Source organism: Acartia tonsa, chromosome 4 (assembly GCF_053477335.1).
Source record: "Acartia tonsa isolate MP-2025a chromosome 4, ASM5347733v1, whole genome shotgun sequence".
Classification (NCBI taxonomy): Eukaryota; Metazoa; Arthropoda; class Copepoda; order Calanoida; family Acartiidae; genus Acartia; species Acartia tonsa.
The window spans coordinates 26734440-26754069 of record NC_137263.1 but is presented as its reverse complement, the minus strand read 5'-3'; the positions used below and the strand labels follow the sequence as shown (position 1 = coordinate 26754069).

General features: G+C 31.0%; 1 protein-coding gene across 1 annotated transcript in view; it reads right to left on the bottom strand.

Annotated features, from left to right (window-relative positions):
• Positions 1-19255, bottom strand: part of LOC145315411 (phospholipid-transporting ATPase IH-like) — a 40013-nt gene extending 20758 nt beyond the window's left edge. Inside the window, exons 1-23 of the mRNA XM_080155393.1 lie at positions 19071-19255; positions 18065-18181; positions 17084-17144; positions 16584-16615; positions 16275-16382; positions 15767-15931; positions 13184-13332; positions 12322-12436; positions 11982-12064; positions 11143-11227; positions 10008-10087; positions 9430-9562; positions 8463-8522; positions 6829-6989; positions 6274-6430; positions 5554-5725; positions 4590-4679; positions 3984-4128; positions 3075-3249; positions 1138-1177; positions 902-952; positions 642-683; positions 102-192 (exon numbers count right to left, since the gene is read on the bottom strand). Coding sequence (XP_080011519.1) covers positions 102-192; positions 642-683; positions 902-952; positions 1138-1177; positions 3075-3249; positions 3984-4128; positions 4590-4679; positions 5554-5725; positions 6274-6430; positions 6829-6989; positions 8463-8522; positions 9430-9562; positions 10008-10087; positions 11143-11227; positions 11982-12064; positions 12322-12436; positions 13184-13332; positions 15767-15931; positions 16275-16382; positions 16584-16615; positions 17084-17144; positions 18065-18181; positions 19071-19235 — 2477 coding nt within the window. The 5' untranslated portion in view covers positions 19236-19255. The remainder of the gene's footprint in view (positions 1-101; positions 193-641; positions 684-901; positions 953-1137; positions 1178-3074; positions 3250-3983; positions 4129-4589; positions 4680-5553; positions 5726-6273; positions 6431-6828; positions 6990-8462; positions 8523-9429; positions 9563-10007; positions 10088-11142; positions 11228-11981; positions 12065-12321; positions 12437-13183; positions 13333-15766; positions 15932-16274; positions 16383-16583; positions 16616-17083; positions 17145-18064; positions 18182-19070) is intronic.
• Positions 19256-19630: the final 375 nt, after the last annotated feature.

The window sequence follows — 19630 nt, the reverse complement described above, 5'->3', positions numbered from 1 at the left end:
ATATGTTTTTAATTTTAGGTAAAATCACAAAAAGTATTTTAATTATCTCACAAAGTTAATGTCCAAAATCAATATAATACAAAAAAGATGTCTAATTTTACCTGGTTTGACCAGTAAGATCTAGAAGTCTGTGACGAGGTTGTAGGTGTCCACAAGAATATGATATATTCACTGCTGTCTCCTTTTTATCTCCTAAAGTTAAAAAAATGAATCTTGTGCAGTTCACGGTAAAATGTTACCAGGATCGATTATTTAGCTGCCGAACAGCTGAACGTACACGTTTTGCTCGCATATCGTTATAGACGGCGTAAGAAGTCATTTATGTTAGCTGCGAAATAATTGTGAATTATTAAGTAATGGATATTGCAGATTGTTTTAGGCCTTCTTATGTCAGTTAACTTGTTTTAACATAATAGATATATGTTCAGCCGTGAACTGCACCTGATCAAAAAATGGTTTGTCAACATACATTGGTTATACATGTTTCAGTATAAGAATTAAAGTATCAAAGCTACTATTAAAGTTAATAATGTCTTTCTATCAGTCTTTTGTCTACAACGCTCTTATTTTCCCTTAAAAAAATACTAAACCCTTTTTGTTCCCTTTTTTTCAGTGTTAAAAAACATATTTTGAATAATTACCTGTTAGAATCCAAACTAAAATACCAGCTGCAGACATTTTCTCTAAATATAAATAAGCTTTTAGAGATATATTTCTTTAGTGTTTAGGATTCAAAATAGAAAATAATGACTTCGCCTTATCAATGAGTTAGTAAAATGTCTGTCTGTATGAACTATAATATCTTGTTTACAGAACCTTTTCAGGAGGCTCCTGGGTAAGTTTTAACTATTTTTGGTGAGGGTAGATTAACCCAACTAAGGACACAAAGAAAAAAACTGACCTAATGTATCTTTGACTCCATCCTGAAGTTTATCTTCCACAGCTGTTGCCCCTATTAACCACAAATTAAAATTTCACATTTTTTTAAAAATCCGAGTCATTCTTGTGCTTACTAATTACTAATAGGATTTCCTTTATATTCTTTACTCTAATTTATTTCGTTTTGAACTTTTATTTTAAATCTAAAATTATTTAAAAATCTAAAATTAGCAAAATCTTTGATGTTAATTTGTTGACCTAGAAGAACCATTTCATTCTCAATAACATCATACACCTCCTAAAAACAAGTAGCATTTATTTTTTAAACACAATAAGGTCTATAAATAGAGCTGTGTTAAAAAGTCAAAAAACACTAGAAACTTTTTTTTATTAAAAAAATCAGTTAAAATTATTTATAATTTTAATTGTACATTATTATGCTTTATTTGTATTAAACAATAAAGAAAATGGTTAATTGGCGAAAAGATCAAGGCAAAAATATTATTTCTTGACAAGCCACTCTTCTGCCGAAAATGTGCATGCAATTATTACAACCTAAAAATTAAGGGAGACATGTCTATAATTTTGGAAATCTACGCTTCTAACCCAAGTACATGTACTTTTTGTACATAATTATCTTTGTAACTGCAGTGCATATAGAAGCTAACAAGAACTTAACAATCATGAGTAACAAAGCATAAATTATCGAGTTGAAAGTATTTAAGTAGAATTTAATGGAACAAGAGAATATTAAAAAAAAATTAATAGTCTAATTAAATAGCGGCCGAAATATTAAATATAACTCATAGCTCGCTCTTAGCATTTTAAATGGCAAAGGATTGGCCAACTGAGTTATGAAGCAGATGCCTATTTGTCTGAGGGAGCATTACCAAAAAAATCAGTCTACATTAAAGGGGGGGGGGGCGAAAGTGACACTTTTTGAAACCAAAACTAAGAGTCAACAAAGGAACTTAACTAAAAAAAGGGTTACAGGTCTGAGATTTTGCATGGCAGTTGCTTTATAGGGGTACAATATGGAACTGTGAAGAAACGGCGGCGCAACCGCCGAAAACCGCCGTTTCCCGCCGTAATTTTTGTTGCCTTTTCTCGGCGGTTTTGGCGGTTGCGCCGCCGTTTCTTCACAGTTCCATATTGTACCCCTATAAAGCAACTGCCATGCAAAATGTCAGACCTGTAACTCTTTTTTTAGTTGAGTTCCTTTGACTTTTAGATTTGGTTTCAAAAAGTGTCACTTTCGCCCCCCCCCTTTAATATTTTTCGCTGAAAAATAAAGTAGTACCGATAGCGTTACTTACCATCGGACGGACAAAGTGAGTCATGAAGTTATAGCTCATTAGACTGATGAATCATAAAAAAAGAGCCGAGTAAATTTCTTTTCCACCATATAGCATTATGGACGAACGTATGTACAGTGTGAGTCAAAGTAAAGCTTTGCAAGCCTTACAAATAATGACATTGCACCGAGAAACAAGGCTAACTTTAGCTCAACACTACAACAGATAAATATAAAAGGAGTTTTGTGAAAGAAAACTAATTAAATAGTTAGATAGCCATATTGTTTATCCACTCAAAGAAACTAGTGGGAAAGTCTAACTTAGTTGGATAAACTTTCCCCAATCTGACTTATAACCCGGTAATTAAAGATATAGGAAAGTATTAAAGATTATACTTTAAAAAATAAATAAGTAGCAGAAATTGTACTCTTAGTAGCGAATTGTAACTCACTTCGTTTGTCTTTCCGTATGGCTATAGAGTTAAACATTCTTAATTTTCTCACTATCTACTAAAGGTAGATGAATAATGTTTAGTGAGATGTCCTAAAATAAACAAAAGTAAGATTTGTGTGTGTACTTTTTTAAGATTTCGCTTAAAACTTAAGCAATTTAGCTCTCAATCTTAAGATAACTTGATTGATTAAGATCCCGGGATGGTTTTAAGCTATTTCATTTCTAAATTTACGACCGAGGAGTACCACTATACAAACAGAGTTCTCAATTTCAGGGAACCTTTATGACGACCAGGTTTTTATGTTTCCCCCAATTTTTACTTATAGCCCCAGAGGCTGGAGAAGGCGGGGGAGGGGGGGGGGGGGGGTAGAGGACACCCATTAGTATTACATAAAAATATAAACATATACATACATAACAGAAAATTTAAAATGGACATATACTTACTCTAATCTTAGCTTCTCTTGATTCAAGAGATTGAGCAGCTTCAGCCAGCTTCATGTTAAATATATTATATTCTTGTTCACTAATTTGTCTAGTGGCCACAGCTAAAGTTCTTAATCCCACCAGGGCATATTCATCAATGTGTTGGTTGGTCTCAAGGACAGGACCGTCTTTGCATCTATAAAGAATTAATATGAGGGGTTGCAGGTAGCAGGAGTCCCAAACGTCGGAGTGGACAAACGCAGAAGTGTTAAAATATTAATATAAGTAGGTATTTCTATACAGGTTAGGTTAGGTTAAGCTATGAATATACAAATAAGCCCCCCGCAGGGGTTAGGCATTTAAAAAACACAAAATATGGTTTAAAATAGGTTAGGTTAGGTTAAGTGTCCACTCCTGTGTTTGTCCACTCCGACGTTTGGGACTCCTGCGTTTGTCCTAGGACCATATGAGGGACAATTATATTAAGATTAATTTAGAGAATATAAATATTTTAAGGTTGAATTTTCAGACTTTAGACAACCATTAGCGAATAAATATTAAGCTGATCGGCTAAGCTGCGGATCCTCAACTATAGATAGATAAGGATAGAACATAATAAATTATTTTACAAAAGTAATGTTTATGTGTGTAGCAAATATTCTCATCAATCGCTGAACCAATATGGTTCTTATGTACAGTGAAGCTTCTCATGGATCTTGGGAAGCTTTACAACTATTTGGAGGAGGGTACCACAACCCTCCCAGAAAAAATTCTCGTAGAATTTAAAAAAAAACTTTTTCTTTTTATACTAAAATTAAAAGTGCGGGTCGACATACGCTCCCCCTCCCCATCCCACCTCACTCAAATGCCTCCTAAAGGCATCTATACAGGCGTATCCGATAGTAATGAATACTGGGATAAAACATTTACCTAGGAATAATACTAGATTCAGCTCCTTTAGTGAACAAAATAATTTCATCTTTATCAACATCTCGTAGAATGACAGACATTCGTTTTCTGGTTGAATCAAACTCTAATACTTGTAACTTCTCATAATAGCGCTTTGCATGAGAACCTAAACAAGAATAAAAAGTTTCATTAAAAGAAACCTTTGTATAAGTTAGGATAACTCTCTTATACGAAAACTGTATATGTATGTCTAATTTTTTATTATTAAATATCTCTGATGCTTTTGTTTTCATATAATTCTAAATTTTTTTTTCTGAAAGTTAGTAAAAACAAGAAAAGTTTCATGAAAAATACCCATTTTTAAATTTAAAACGTTAACGGTTTCTTAATTTATAGGTAAACATTCAGTTTACAACCTAAACTACTTTCAACTAAAGAAATTTTCAAATCCGATATGAAACAGCAGTGATATGCCTTATTCGAACACAGTTTGATAAACAGACTGACAGTTTTATAGACCACTATTTTAGAGATTTTTGGGTCATTCTGAGGGCGCAAAAAATATATTTTTTAATTGGTTGTATCTTAAAACATAATCCCTTTAAAAATAAACTTGAATCGTGTAACCTGATCTGGTTTCATCAATAGTAAAATAATTTTTGTTGTCTGCCTCCACCTCACCAGCAAAGCCAACTCCAAACTTCAGACAAGCTTCAACTTAAACAATAATGTTAATGTTAATGATAAAATATCAAATAATATATAAATATTATTTTGAATAGGACATAGGCATTATTATGAAATGGAATAGTTCCATTAAGTAAAGAGGACTATCCACGAACAAGAGCAAGTGATTCTAATCATCTTCCAGCATTGACCCTTAGTATTTTTTTAGTGAATATACTAGGTTTATATTTAACATTTGCTTTATCGACTAAAAAATTAGGTTTCACAATGGTTTTATAAGACAAAAACTTTGAAATGTTAAGCATTGTTTGAAGCAATATCATCGAATGTTTTGATGAGTTCAAACTGTTGTTTAAAAGCTTTGACACAAAATAAATTATTGTGATTAAAAATGTATATTTAGAAAAAGGGTTCGAAACTTGTAAACAGTTTAATTAATGTACTTTTGCAATTTACACCATTTGATGCTTTTCTGCAGTGTTTTTTATTTTGACCATTGAACTCAACAAAGCATATTGAAAACCTAGTATATTCACTAAAAAAATACTATGGGTCAATGCTAGAAGATGCTTAGAATCACTTGTTTGTGGATAGTCCTCTTTAATGAGCGAATGTATTTAAAATATTTTGGGTGAATCTGAATTCTAATAGAACTTTTATCTTCTGTTTTGATTTTAAAACCAAGCATCCTAGAAATATTTTTAAAGGTTGAAATTAGCCTTTCTTTGTAATCAAGAATAAAATAATCAAAATAAAAACCTTTCGAAAACTTTTTTTTCAATAAAAATAGTATTTTTCTCTGTTCAGGTCTTCCTATCTAAAGACACTTCCAAGCAAAAAATGGTTTAGATTGAAAAAAGTTTTACTCCCAAAAATTATATGTTTTTACTTGATAAAAAAATACCTAAAGCCTTCTCATCTGGACTGGCAGCATTATATATGATCTCTATTTCGTCACTTTCAAAAGCACTATTTTCCTGACCGCAAGGTGTAGCGGCTGGAGTAACGGCAGGATTGCCGCTACTGCTAACTGCAGTATCCAGAGGAATGTCTATGAACTGGAATTGTGATACCTGATTTGATCATTTTATAAGGTGCATGGTATTATTTTTGTCTTTGTGTCAATTTCTAGGTGTGTCCATACAAACTAGATTTTTCAATTATACAAAATAACCAAAATATCAACCATGCAAAAAAAAAAATTTTACTGTTTAATAATTAGCATAAGAGAGGAACAAAGAAGTTAAATATAGAAACTGTAAAAGAAAACAGATTTTTTAAAACATGTTTATTTTTATTCTTCACACTTAAGGTATTTCGGATCATGGAAAGAAAACGAAGTGGCGGGTTTCATCGTATTTTTTACAGTTTCTTTTCCCCTCTTACCCTGAGGGCCATAATAAACATTTACCTAACCTAACCGAAATGAATCATTGAAAAGCTGCTGTGAAAATACGACGAAACCCGCTACTTCGTTTTCTTTCCATGATCCGTGATTTCTTTTGCAAAACTCAAATTTTAAAATTATTATTATAATGAAAGTTATATATTCAAGTTTTAAAAAGTACTTGTAGATTAAGATTTACAAGATAACTGTAAAATATAAATGCACCCAACATTCCTGTTTTGTATCTGACTTATTTTTTCCAATTCTCAATGGGGTCTTAAACTTTAATTTTGGTTTGGGCAAGCCCAGACGATTTGACATGGCATGGATGGGTTCTGGTTTAGGCTGATCAGCTGTTCGACCAACCTGGACAGTGTGGCACAATGCAATGGCTCTAGAAAAATAGTGTATGAGTATAAATTAGGGCCTTATAAAATATCGCTACAAATATCAACAGTTAAATTGAAATACTATTATAAATATCTTTTTGTAAAGTCAGCTGTAATCAACAACTGAATAAAAAAATAGAAGACCCTCCGGTTCTAATTATAAGCGAACGCAGACTTTTGTCATTTAGCATAGATATCCACCTTCTAAAAGAAAGACCAATAAATTATATTTGAAATAAAGGGTTGAAATGGGAGGGGGTGGGGTGGGGTAGCAGGTTGTAAGAAACAAAAAAAGAAAATATTCACGTCTCTTTAATTTGTTGTTTAACCCTAGAAATTGAGCCAAGTGTTTTTAATGTGGAAGAGGACAAAGAAAACAGTTAATACTACACAATCATATTACCTAAGGAACTGAAGAATATCACTCTCGTCCATGGGATCTCTGTACGAACCATTAGAGTCAAAAAGTGAGTCCTCTGTGTTGAGGGTGAAGGAAGAATCACTGTGGTCAACAATTTGTAAAAGCTCTTCATATTTGTACTTTCGTCCTCGTATAGATGCTTCCTAAAATAATAGAATATGTGTTTATCGTCTGGCTGGAATATTTATTTCTGTATTATCTACTAGAGGCTACGTCCCTAGAAGATTCTAAGGAGACTTAAAACGAAAAAGAAAGAAAAAAATATATTTTTTTTAATGGGGGGGGGGGGCGTAATTTTTTATTGGGAGGTGGAGATAGCCTTCCCAAAAATAGTAAAAACCTTCCCTGGACATATAAGAAGCTACACTGTTAAGGATAACCATATCGGTTCAGCGGTTAGTTAGATCCTTCGCTACAGACAAAAAAGCTTACACGATATTGAACTGCCGCTATCATAATTAATTGTTTTTGAAAATTAATTCATACTTTTGTCTGCCTTTTGTGGGTCAGTGTAATAAGTGGACTTCAGTCAACACCTCTTGTAGATTTTATGACGAACATAATTCAATGTGTTTTTTTTTCATTTAACGAATAATTAACTGCTAGCTTTTTATAATTTCATACATATAAGTTATTTGCTTCAGTATGATCAACTATCAAACTGTTACTCTACAATAAAGTTGGCATTACACCACATCATATAAGAATTAGGTTAACACTTACATCACATCAATAACTAATTTAAAACGTCAAAAGCATACATAAGTGCAATTTTCTGGTCATAATATTTTTTGTAAAAATGAGTATTTAAAAAAAACTAATAATTTGCCAAAAGGTCTAATCCGTTTGTGTAAAAATGTATTTTCCTAAATCCTAAAGAAAATAACAAGATTTTGAAACAAATCTATTTTTTTGGGGGTTAGATAAGAAAAAGAAATGGCAAATAATTTTATATATAAATTATAAATAAATATAGAAATCACGCATTTAAATTATAATTAAGGTACCTAATGATTTTTATAACATATATTATTGACCTTTAGGAAAATAAAATGTCCATATCCAAAAGTCTTAAAGTGAATCAAAGGGATAGTTGCATGAAGTGCATTTCAGAAAAAAAACATTTTAAGAAAAAGTTATAAACATGCAATCAAACATTTTTAACTTTATATTACAATTAATAACAAGCAATTAGACATCACTACTAAATTAGTATTCATGCTGTTTGTGTGAAAATAAGCTAGCTGTATAAATTGCATATACCATAAAAATAAGATTTTTAAGTCTTAATATTTTAAAACTACGTGGTAGAAAGTTGAATTTCTTTCAAATATATGCCATATAGATGTAGTTTAAACCATTTTGACCAGGAAAAAATATGCCGTTCACTGAATAAGGTTCAAATGCATTTCGTGCAACTACCCCTTTAAACTTTTAGACAAAAAATATTTTTGTACGGTTACCCCAAGTAATAGTTGAGAGAGATTAACACAGTAACAGAAAAAATGGTTAAAAAACTAAATCAGGTGAGATAATTGCATGTTGCAAAAAGCGTTAGAAGTTTTTTTTATCAAAATACTAGGAAAGTTCGTATTTTGCAAGAATCTAACTTTTACCTTGAAAATCATGATATTTTCTGTTAGAGTTCCAGTTTTATCAGAAAATAGAACTTCAATCTAAATAAAGAGTATATATATTATCTAACTGATCAAATAAAAGATGAAAAATGAAAAAGGTGCACTTGAGTCAAGGGGTTGGGCAATGGATATCAAGTCAGTGTTATCTAAAAACTTTAACATGCAGATTACTTTTTATACATAATACCTGAGGGCAGGGTTGATATAAATCTAGACCGTTCAAAAACTGGTATTTTTTAATACCGAACCTAGTCTATAATTTGAATGTCCGCATATGTGTTCGTCCGTCAGAAACGTTTAGGGAAATGTGATTTTCCCAGCTCCTATTCAAGAAAGGACGAAATTTTATGGCAACATTCCCATCATTATGAAGCATATTTGAGTATTTTACAGATATTTAGACGTTGATGTCTCAAATACATAAACAGAGTTTTAAAAACTACTGCTAATTTTTTTAGAGACAAGTTAAAATAATTGCCTATTGTCTATCACTGTGTCCCTGCTTGATAGTAGTATGTGTGTGTGTGTGTGTAAGTGTGTGTGTGTAAGTGTGTGTATGAGTGAATGGTTTGGGAGGTTATTTGTACGATAATAGGTTTGATATTACGAAGATATTTGCAAAAGAATGACCAAACACTTATGAAATTGAAGTCACTTGTTTGAAGCAGCCGTTGGTGCTACTCCTTTGTTTTTAGGGATAAATTAGAAATAAGTTAATGTACGATGTTTTGTTTAAAAATTAACACACGAATAACTAGATATTTTAAATAAGAAGAGGTCTGTGCTCGCTAAGCACTTTAAGGGAAATCGACAAACAGTATAATTAAGGTACTACATATGTCTTGTTTACTCAAAGATACCAGATTTATGGTAAAGGGGCATGATTAACCGTAATCTCCAATATTGTTATCCCAGGATACCTAGGCTGCTATCAAATAAGTTTTACCTGTCCAAGCTCTTCATTGAGATCCGAGGAGTTACATTTTGGTCCCTCCAGAGTGACAGGGTCAACCAAATCCTTGTCCCACACTAGAAACAGGGAACCAACAAACTTTTGGAACTCTAATGTTACATACAAACTAGAAATAAAATGTCTTTACTCATCAACCAAATATAAATGAAAAAAGTCCCCAAAGGCTTCAGGCGCAACCTTTTGTAAAATATAAACTTCTGGAAGCTGCATCTAAGACGTTTAAGTGAAATGTAATATTTACTAAATACCTACTTCAAGATAATAAATTTAAAATGAGTTTTTAAATTGGAAAAAAATCTATTTATGATATTTCTAGAAAAAGGAAAGAAACTATTTTCCAGTCTGGCTTCCAAACTGATTAATATCCGCAGGTAGAACCTGTACTGAGCAAAACATAAAAAAACATGTATAATAACTAAAAACTAAATAATACGATGCGATGAATAACTGTACTTATATTTTAGATGAATATTGTCAGACCAAAGCATCAAACCAAAAAAACCGCGGCATAATATTGTCGAGTAGATACGCTACTAATAAAAATGATTAACCTGATAGGAATAATATAATTATAGATAACCAGATAGGAAAAGAAATCTTCTGTGACCTGAAAATCAAATCTACCTTTGGACTAGGGTAAGCGTGTAAATTGATTAGTCTTCGTCGTACAAATATAAAAAAATAGGCATGTTATGGTTTTGTTAATGATAAAAGATTTATTCATAATCTGTCCGAGAAAATATTATATATCCTATACACTAAAAGGATTTTTAAGCAAAAGATTTCCAAATATAAATATGGTTGTTCTTTACAGGAAAGCATCTTATCATCTTATATGTCTCTACGCGAGTTTAACCTATTTTCCAAAAACAACCATTATTTGAGCTGCTCATATAGTATCTTTTTTTTTCAACTTAAAAACTGATGATAAACTAAGCCTAGTAATACAGAAATAATAAGATTAGCTTCCATCTTTCATCATAATCAACTAGGCCTTTTCATCAAATTATTATGTCTCAGTTGTAAAAAATATTTATATTCATCTTTTTCTCTAGTAACGAAAACGCTCTGTGATTCATTTTGTCCATCAGTTCAAACGGCACTTGATTTTCACGGCTGAATTTTTTTTATATTTCTGTGATCAATTAGCATTTATTTCTTAGCATTGTTAATGTCATAAGTATAAATATTTAAATGTTTTGTCTGCTACTTTTGGGGTATTTTTTTTAACTCACTGCCTCCACATCCCCCCACCCCCCATATAACAAGAAACCAATATTATTTAATACGATCATACACACAAGCTTGTTTTAGTTTGAGTTCTAATTGGTCCTAATTTCAAAATGTCTTGAATTAATTTGAAACAGGCAATAATGTTAATACAACTTATGAATAATAAATCTTATGATTGGATGTCAGATACATAAATAACATAAATAATAAAAATATGTTATGCCATATACAGTTATAAATCAATTCACATAGAAAACCATATTTTTTGGCTTTATTCTTATTACATACTAAAACAGTCAATCTTCTTATCTTTTGATATTTTGTAATCTTTTTAAAGTTCACTATAATAAACTATAAAATATTGTTAAAATATATTTATGAGGTTTATCTAATGTTAATTAATGTAATAAAATTTCCTTATTTCTAAAAAACTTTTTAAGAGTGTATATTATGTAAGTAAAGGTAGTTTGCCCGTAGTGCTGTGATTTCTAGTACAGATCCCAGATACCAGTGCTTCAATGCATCATCTGATTTCTCTATTCACATAACAAGAAAAACTTGTAACATACACCTACTAACATCTATTCTATTTATATTCTTAAATGTATTTATTTAAAGAGATGTTTTATCTGTAAAATACTATTATTTGCCTCAAATTTTGAGCATGTTGAAAAAGCATTTTAAAGATATACGATTTTTTGCATCTTACAATTATAAAATTACGGTGCCTTGGTTAAGAACAACAATGTTTACGGTAACTTTTAGACTTGCAAAACAATTTAATGCAAAATATTTCTTTACAGAAAATATCTAACCATGGTATTTCAATATATTTAAGACTAGATTTATTGAATTTATAAAAAAGATGTATTTAAGAAAATAAAATATAAAGAATCAAATAAGAATTGACTTTTTCTTCATTTTAAACATGATTTTTGTAGATAGAATAAAACAAATATTTTGCAAAAAAAGTTTAAAGAAGGAAAAGGTAGAATATTGATCAAAATAAAGGAGGAACAAGAAAATTTATGTTGTTATGTAGCGCAGTAATAACTACTATTAGGAAAATTGAGAAAATTATAATTTTGATAAGTAAAGAAATCTTTTGCATGTCAATAAATCATGAAATATGACATTAATATAAGAAGTTTTAAAGTAGTCTATGTCTCTATATTTTTAAATTAAAAACAACAAATAATGAAAACATAGCTTGGACGTACTGACTGACAAACACTAGTTGTGTATAGTTTTTCTGTGCTAGCAAGTGTGGTAAAGTTTTTGTTATTATTCCTTGAACGTCAATGCCAACAATATACTTCATAGTTGTAGAAAATACAATCTCAAATATCAACAAACCCATAAAGAACAACAGGAACTAAAACAAAAAGAAAATAAAACTATATGTTATTTTTACCCATAAAAGCGAAGAATGTAGTTGATAAAAAACAAACGTATCTAAGTTTTATAATCGAGAAATATCGACTCTTTTAACATAGCATAGTTACATGTAGAATTTCGAAATTTGCGTTTCTTTGTGGCATAATTTAAAAAAACTTTTTAAAAAGTTTTTTTTCTTCACTTTTTATAAGAATCTTTGACTGCCAAGTCTTTATTTTTTTCTACTAAAAATACCTTATTCATAGACTTTTCTACTGTTGAAAATTTGTTCGCTGTTATTTTTGAATTTTTAGACATTTTTGTGTCTCTTCCTGTATATACAGCACAACCATAAACATATTCTGTGTTTCTAAAATAATCAATAAATTCAATTATGTATTTTTTTAAAAATCCTTAATTAGTTTGTTAGCTTATAGGGATTTTTTTAGTGAGATGAAAATAGCTTTAATCTGGTTCACAGTTTAAAAGTACTTTAATTTGAAAGGTTTTTTTTTTTAATGCAACCATCTCGTAATCAATGTATAAATGGCACTTAGAAGTAGATTTTCGATCTGAAATTTTGCATGAGTAATCCTTGGTAGGTCTATTTTCTCTAAATCGAACAAAAAGTTGAAAAAGTAACGGGTAACGGCCAACGGCTCAGCCGTTTAGCCGTTTTTTTGGCTATTTTTAGGGCAAATCTGTCATAAATTACGTAGGAATCAACTTTTAAAACATATTTTTGCTTTAAATCGCCTGAGCTGCCAGCCGTTAGCCGTTACTTTTCCAACTTTTTGTTCGATTTAGGGAAAAAAAGACCTACCAAGGATTACCCATGCAAAATTTCAGATCGAAATTCGAATTCATAGTGCCATTTATACATTGATTACGAGATGGTTGCATTAACCCCCCCCCCCTTTATAGCTTAAAATACTATCGATGGTAAATGATTAATTGGTGTTTCATAAGCTTTCTCTTTTTAGTGCATTCAAATGTTTTAAATTAATGAGATCTTACTGTTCAAGCATGCATAAAGATAATTTATTACAAAAGGGGGTATGTATTATGCACAATACATGCTCCTAAAAATTTGCAATAAATCAATATAAATATATACCTTAGTTTAGTTCCTCTGAGGACAAGATTTTCCAGGTTTAATGCTGCAACTTCAACTCCCATTCTAATTCTTCCAGTAAAATTATTCAAATTTGGGTTGGGACTCTCACATTCTATTTTCCCGTATAAGCTACTTATCTCCTCACCAGACTAGAGCAAAACAATAGAATTTAGAGAATATATTTCTTGTATGGAGCATGCACAACGGTCTAAGGGTGGAAATTTGGCAAAAAAGTCATGATCAAATTTTCTTATTTTAACTTGATATTATTGATTTACATACCCCAGCTCATGCATAATGGACAAGGAAAAGAAAAAATAACGTTTGGAACTAAGTTTTTTTTTACTTTAAAGTTGGGTCAAATCAATATTTTTTGAAGATCAAAAATCTACTTTTTATTTTCTACCTAGATATGAAAAATAATTTTTTTTTGCATAAATATCTATTAAAAACTAATTTCGTTCATATTCATTACAAATAAATACACCAAATCAATAAATAAAAACATTTTTATTATATATTTTACCTTAAAAGTGTTAATTTTATGCTTTGAAAGTAAATTTATGAAATAATTTTCGTAATTTTTTTACCGTAAAATTGAGCAAAAAAAATAGTTTTTGTCATTTTACATCTAGTTGCGCTACCGACCCCATACCAAACCATAAATGATTCTAAATTTTGAGAATATAATACAACTTTTAGTTAAGTGGGGTCGGTAGCGCAACTTTAAAAATTTTTAATCTGAAAATTGCCTGTAAAACCTAAATTTGAGGGGGGGGGGGAATTACAAGTCCTAACAGCAATCTTAATTTCTCTGTTATTCCATTACTATTAAAGATAATTGAGTAAAACTTTTTAAAATCAATCAGTAATGACCTGAGGAACAATAATTTTAAAGGAAAACCGCGACTTACCCGCAGTTCCCGCAAATAAAACCGCAACCTGCAGATTTTAAAAAACAAAACATTTGTTGCATATAGGTCATTTCTCTTTTGATTTTAGTGTTTAGGGAGGGTGTTTTTCCCCTCTAGTCCTTAAAAGGAAAGTACAAAAATAAATTTTGTAGTAGCGCAGCTACTTTAGAATTCGCAAAGTCCGTCAGTCTGTATGAATCGATATGTAAACAGCGTGAATTTCTTTGCTACGACTCAAGACGGTGGAAAGAAAATCTTTTTATGAACAATATCTGTATACAAACAACCATCTAGTTTAAGATTTATTTGGTACGTCGGTCTGTCGGTAATTCTCTTACAGACATTATATATATGTAGAAAAAAATTTATTAACTACGCAGTTTTATTTTGTAAGAAAGCTGATTTTTTGTGATGATTAAGCTCACCAACGAGCATCTACTCTTTAGTTCACTTGGTCACCTCATCTGTGTCTGTAAAACTCTTAAGAACATTAAGATTTCAAAAAGTAAATGTGTTTGTTTCATCTGTTTTTTTTTTGTTGTAAGATATAAAGCATTTCTATGTTATGATTTAGCTGGCCAATACTGTTTTAGTCTTTTACTTGGTCTACCGGTTTTTCTTTACTGTTCTAAAATGAATTAAAGTTTGTTTGAAATTAACTTTATGATGGTTATCTTATTTTTGTTTGGATTGGGGGGGGGGGGGGTGGCGTAGATACAAAAAAATATTTAGTTCAGTTTTGAGAATACTTTTCCCTTTAAAACTCAGTCTGATACCTTTAAAAACAGAAGTAAAATTTTAACATCTGGTTTGACAGAAGAAAGGGGGGGGGGGGTAGCGGTGTTGGCCCCTGTAGGCCCTTGAGGGACAGTGCTAAATTTAAATACTTATAATGGTAGACTATACAGGTAGAGAAATACATATAATAGACTTTTATAAAAGAATTTAATCAATATCTTTAATAGGAAGCTCAATCATCTAGTCTCAATATTCATTTTCTTTAAGTTTAAAAAGACCTAATCCCTCTTAAATTTATTATAAATATTAAAATGCAGTTGTAAGTGGGTAGGAAAAGGTGTATTATAATATTTTTATTCAAATAGATCACTCTTATCTATTGAATCCAAACAGCCAAATGAGGCAGCAATAACACGGCGGAATTCGGCGGTAGTCGGCGGTTTCGGCGGGAAATCCATATTATTTGTCAATAATCGTTTACGTAAGGTAGTAATTGAATCAGGGAAAAAATTTGGTTCAATTATCTTTAAAAATAACAGAGTAGTAACAAAAATTATATTTTAAAAATCACCCCTTTTTGGTCACCCCCCAATCACATTCCTGTGCACGCACCTATACATGACCAACTTTAAAACGTTGCCTAATGTTATATATTACTCATAACTTTTTATTTTAATTAATTCGGACTGGTAGAAGTGTAAATATTTAAATTTGATTAAAGCTATACCAAATTTCCACTAAACCCCTTAAATAGACCGTAGTGGCATGATAATATTAACTTTGTCGTATGGAAAAAAATATTTAATGGCTCTTCTTTTTACAGAACAGTAAATACGAAAAAAGTACGAAGCAAGTAAATAGTTAGTCTTTTATTTAATAAGTTTTATTCATATGGAATTGGTTTTATCTTATAATCAAATCTTTGACTTACCTGACATTGTTTTGTCAATTTCGTTGCAAAAACCGGTTTTAGATTTGTTTCACCATCCAGGTTGGCGGTCATGACATACCCCTTGCCAGATGGAGAGGAGGTGGCTAGGACTACGAGGTCAGCGGGGAAGGTTTCGTTCATTTTGACTAGAACAATGTCACCAACCTAAATATACATGAATAAATGTCTAGCGTTAAGAGTATAAAAATTAGTGGCGTGTAAGAAAAATTGTGGGTTAAAAGATAGCCCAGGTTTAGCCTAGAAGGGGAGGAGTGGTGTGGTGTCCAATTATACATAATAATTCATTTTAAAAAATAACTCTAGTGACACTTAAGGGAAAGCTTACTTAATCGATTTCTTTTGGGAGATGGAGGTTATAGTTAAAAACCTACGTTGGGCGTTTAGAATTCTTCACTGCAAAGGAAAACCATATCGGTTAGCAAGATCCTTTGCCATGGACAGAAATACATCCTATACTGATATATTCATATAAGGATAATTTATTTACCTTGATATCTTTGCTTTTTGAATTTTTATCTTTTCCATCAATAACAAGATTTACAGGGGCTAAATTTATTTCTCTATCACTGCGATGACGACAAATATCTTCATATCCCTAAAAATTTTAATATTTTTTTTGCATTATTAATGTTTTCAATCTTTTCTCTTTAACTATTTCGAAATTAATTATAACTTTTACACTGGATAACACTTAACTGTTGTCTTTTAATAAGAATTACATAGACATATAGTTTGTTTCTAAAGCGAAATTATAATAATTGTCATTGTCTAATAAAAAGATACAAAATATTTCCACCTGTTTGATCATTGTCACTATCACAACAAAAACTGAAAATATCAAAATTAAAGTTAAAAACATGTACAATATTTAGATTTCAGCAATAAATCAAATTCTTGAAGAATGCCATATAAATTACAGATATACAAATCAGACAGATACACGAACGTCGCGTCGAAAACATGTAGTACAAACAACGCTTTAAACGTTGATGATGAACCAGAATATCATTTAATCTGAATAAGTGAGTATGTATCAAAGGATAACACGGTGCCTATTCGTTATAAGAATCACGATTTTAAAAAAGTATGACAATAAAAACAACTTTAAAATTTTCAAAATTCAAAAAGTAAGAAAATCCAAAATTAGAATTAGCATAGAATTGCAACGCTTTCCAAATTTTACCTTACTCAAACAGGAATCATAATAAATTAACTATCATAGATATCCGTTATATAATTGACGTACGGACAGATGGACCCTAATTGTAGAAAATGTTCGCTGTCAAAAATTGTTACCTAATGGGAAGACAGAGGTAAAAGGTGAGACTGGGGGAGATGGAAGACTTAATTGAACAACCTAAGAATTAAAAACATTTAGAACAGAAGAAATGATAAAGTGACAGGATATCCGTGTGTGTGTCCCTTAATTAACTCCCTTTGCTTGTCTGATTGCTTTCTTTAAATTTATAGGCCTCTAAGGGTTCTCTATGTTAGGTGGTTGGAAGTCAAGTCCGCCCCATTTACAATTTTTTTTGTTAAAGAAAAGAACAAATTTTAAAAGTGGGTGTATTTTTCCTAGCGGCAATTTCTCTCAGGAGGATGGTGGCATCCTCTTCCATAAATAGTTTTTAACTTCCCTGAATGAGAAGCTACATTGAAAAGGTAAACCATATCGGTTCAGCGGTTAGAGAGATCCTTCGGTACACACAGACAGGCCGACAGGTGTATTTTAATATGAGGATATATGAATTAAGGGCTAGTTTTTATATTTATTTGGGGGAAGTATATTAATCCACATGGTTCAATGCAACTATTGAAAACCAAACAGCATAATATAAATGTAGAGTAGCTTTGCTTTCATAAATAATAAAAATAAAAGATAAGCTCCATCGTATAAAATTTTATAAAAAACAATTACATTTTCATAATCTCCATGGGGACTTATACAAAACAAAACAAGTTTTAAAGTTTACTTTTAAGTAGTTTTAAATTAGGGTTGTAGGTAGACAGACTGTATAAAATGCTTTGTTAACAATAAACTGATGTGGGGAAAGGAAAACAGCCTCAACCCTCTCAAAGAATAAAAAGCATTTTCTTCAACAAAATTTTGTTATGATTAAATAATGTATTCAATCGTCTTAGCTTGATTCTCATAATTTCTAAATAAGCTTATTTAACGATTTTTAAAGTTAGATGAAGAGGTTGAATAATTAGTTGTTCCGAAGTTAAAGTTATAATGAATATTTGTTTAAAGCCTAGGCTTGACTTAAATCTTACCGCAACAATGAGAAAATAAAAGTTAGCCACTCTACGAAATTGTTCAAATAGATTGAGGAACCAGAAGGTAAAGATTGTATACTTGGCACTTCGTATTGTATTATCACAGAATTCAACCTAAATATAAACATAACGGTTAAAATTATTTAATACAATAAAATGAAAAAATATTATGAGGATAATAATCATAAAGTATAATGTAATGGAATTAGAAATTAACACATTTGAATACAGGTAATTTACCGCTAGTATAATTACGAAAATATGTCTAATTTTTAATCTAAGGGGAGGGAGGATCATCCTAGTGAGTGTCATGTATACCATACCTGAGTATCAGGATCATCCTAGTGAGTGTCATGTATACCATACCTGAGTATCAGGATCATACTAGTGAGTGTCATGTATACCATACCTGAGTATCAAGATCATACTAGTGAGTGTCATGTATACCATACCTGAGTATCAGGATCATACTAGTGTCATGTATACCATACCTGAGTATCAGGATCATACTAGTGAGTGTCATGTATACCATACCTGAGTATCAGGATCATCCTAGTGAGTGTCATGTATACCATACCTGAGTATCAGGATCATACTAGTGAGTGTCATGTATTCCATACCTGAGTATCAAGATCATACTAGTGAGTGTTATGTATACCATACCTGAGTATCAGGATCATACTAGTGAGTGTCATGTATTCCATACCTGAGTATCAGGATAATACAAGTGAGTGTCATGTATTCCATACCTGAGTATCAAGATCATACTAGTGAGTGTCATGTATACCATACCTGAGTATCAGGATCATACTAGTGAGTGTTATGTATACCATACCTGAGTATCAGGATCATACTAGTGAGTGTCATGTATTCCATACCTGAGTATCAGGATAATACAAGTGAGTGTCATGTATTCCATACCTGAGTATCAAGATCATACTAGTGAGTGTCATGTATACCATACCTGAGTATCAGGATCATACTAGTGTCATGTATACCATACCTGAGTATCAGGATCAAGTTGATGTGTGTCATGTATACCATCTCCGTCCTCCTCTCCCCCTTTTCCATTGTTGCCAGATCCAAAAACAACTACCCGTTTCTTGAACCATCGTGCAGATTTCTTAGAAGAAAAACGAAATTTTTGCTTTCGCTTCTTGAATTCCATGAAAAGGCCGGCATTTATTTCATCTGAAAAAAATGGTTAATATTCGTAAAATAAGATAACATTAAAATAGTTACGATTTATAACAATGTCCTCTAACTTTTAGAAGTATCTATGTTCAGTAGAAAAGAAAAAAATATTTGATTTAATCCTGTAACTACATTTTATTGGAATAAAAGCAATTCAATTAGAAACAATAATAAGAACGTATTATTTACAGTAAAATTAAACTGAAAGAACTGATAAGCTGTGGAATATCAATAAAACAGTATTACTTATTTCTTTTCAGAGATAAGGGCAATCTTACTTATGACGAAATGTATATAAATCCAACACGTAATTGTCATAAAAAAATAAAAGAGGTTCCATGAAGGGTATTGGACAGTTATTTATGGAGG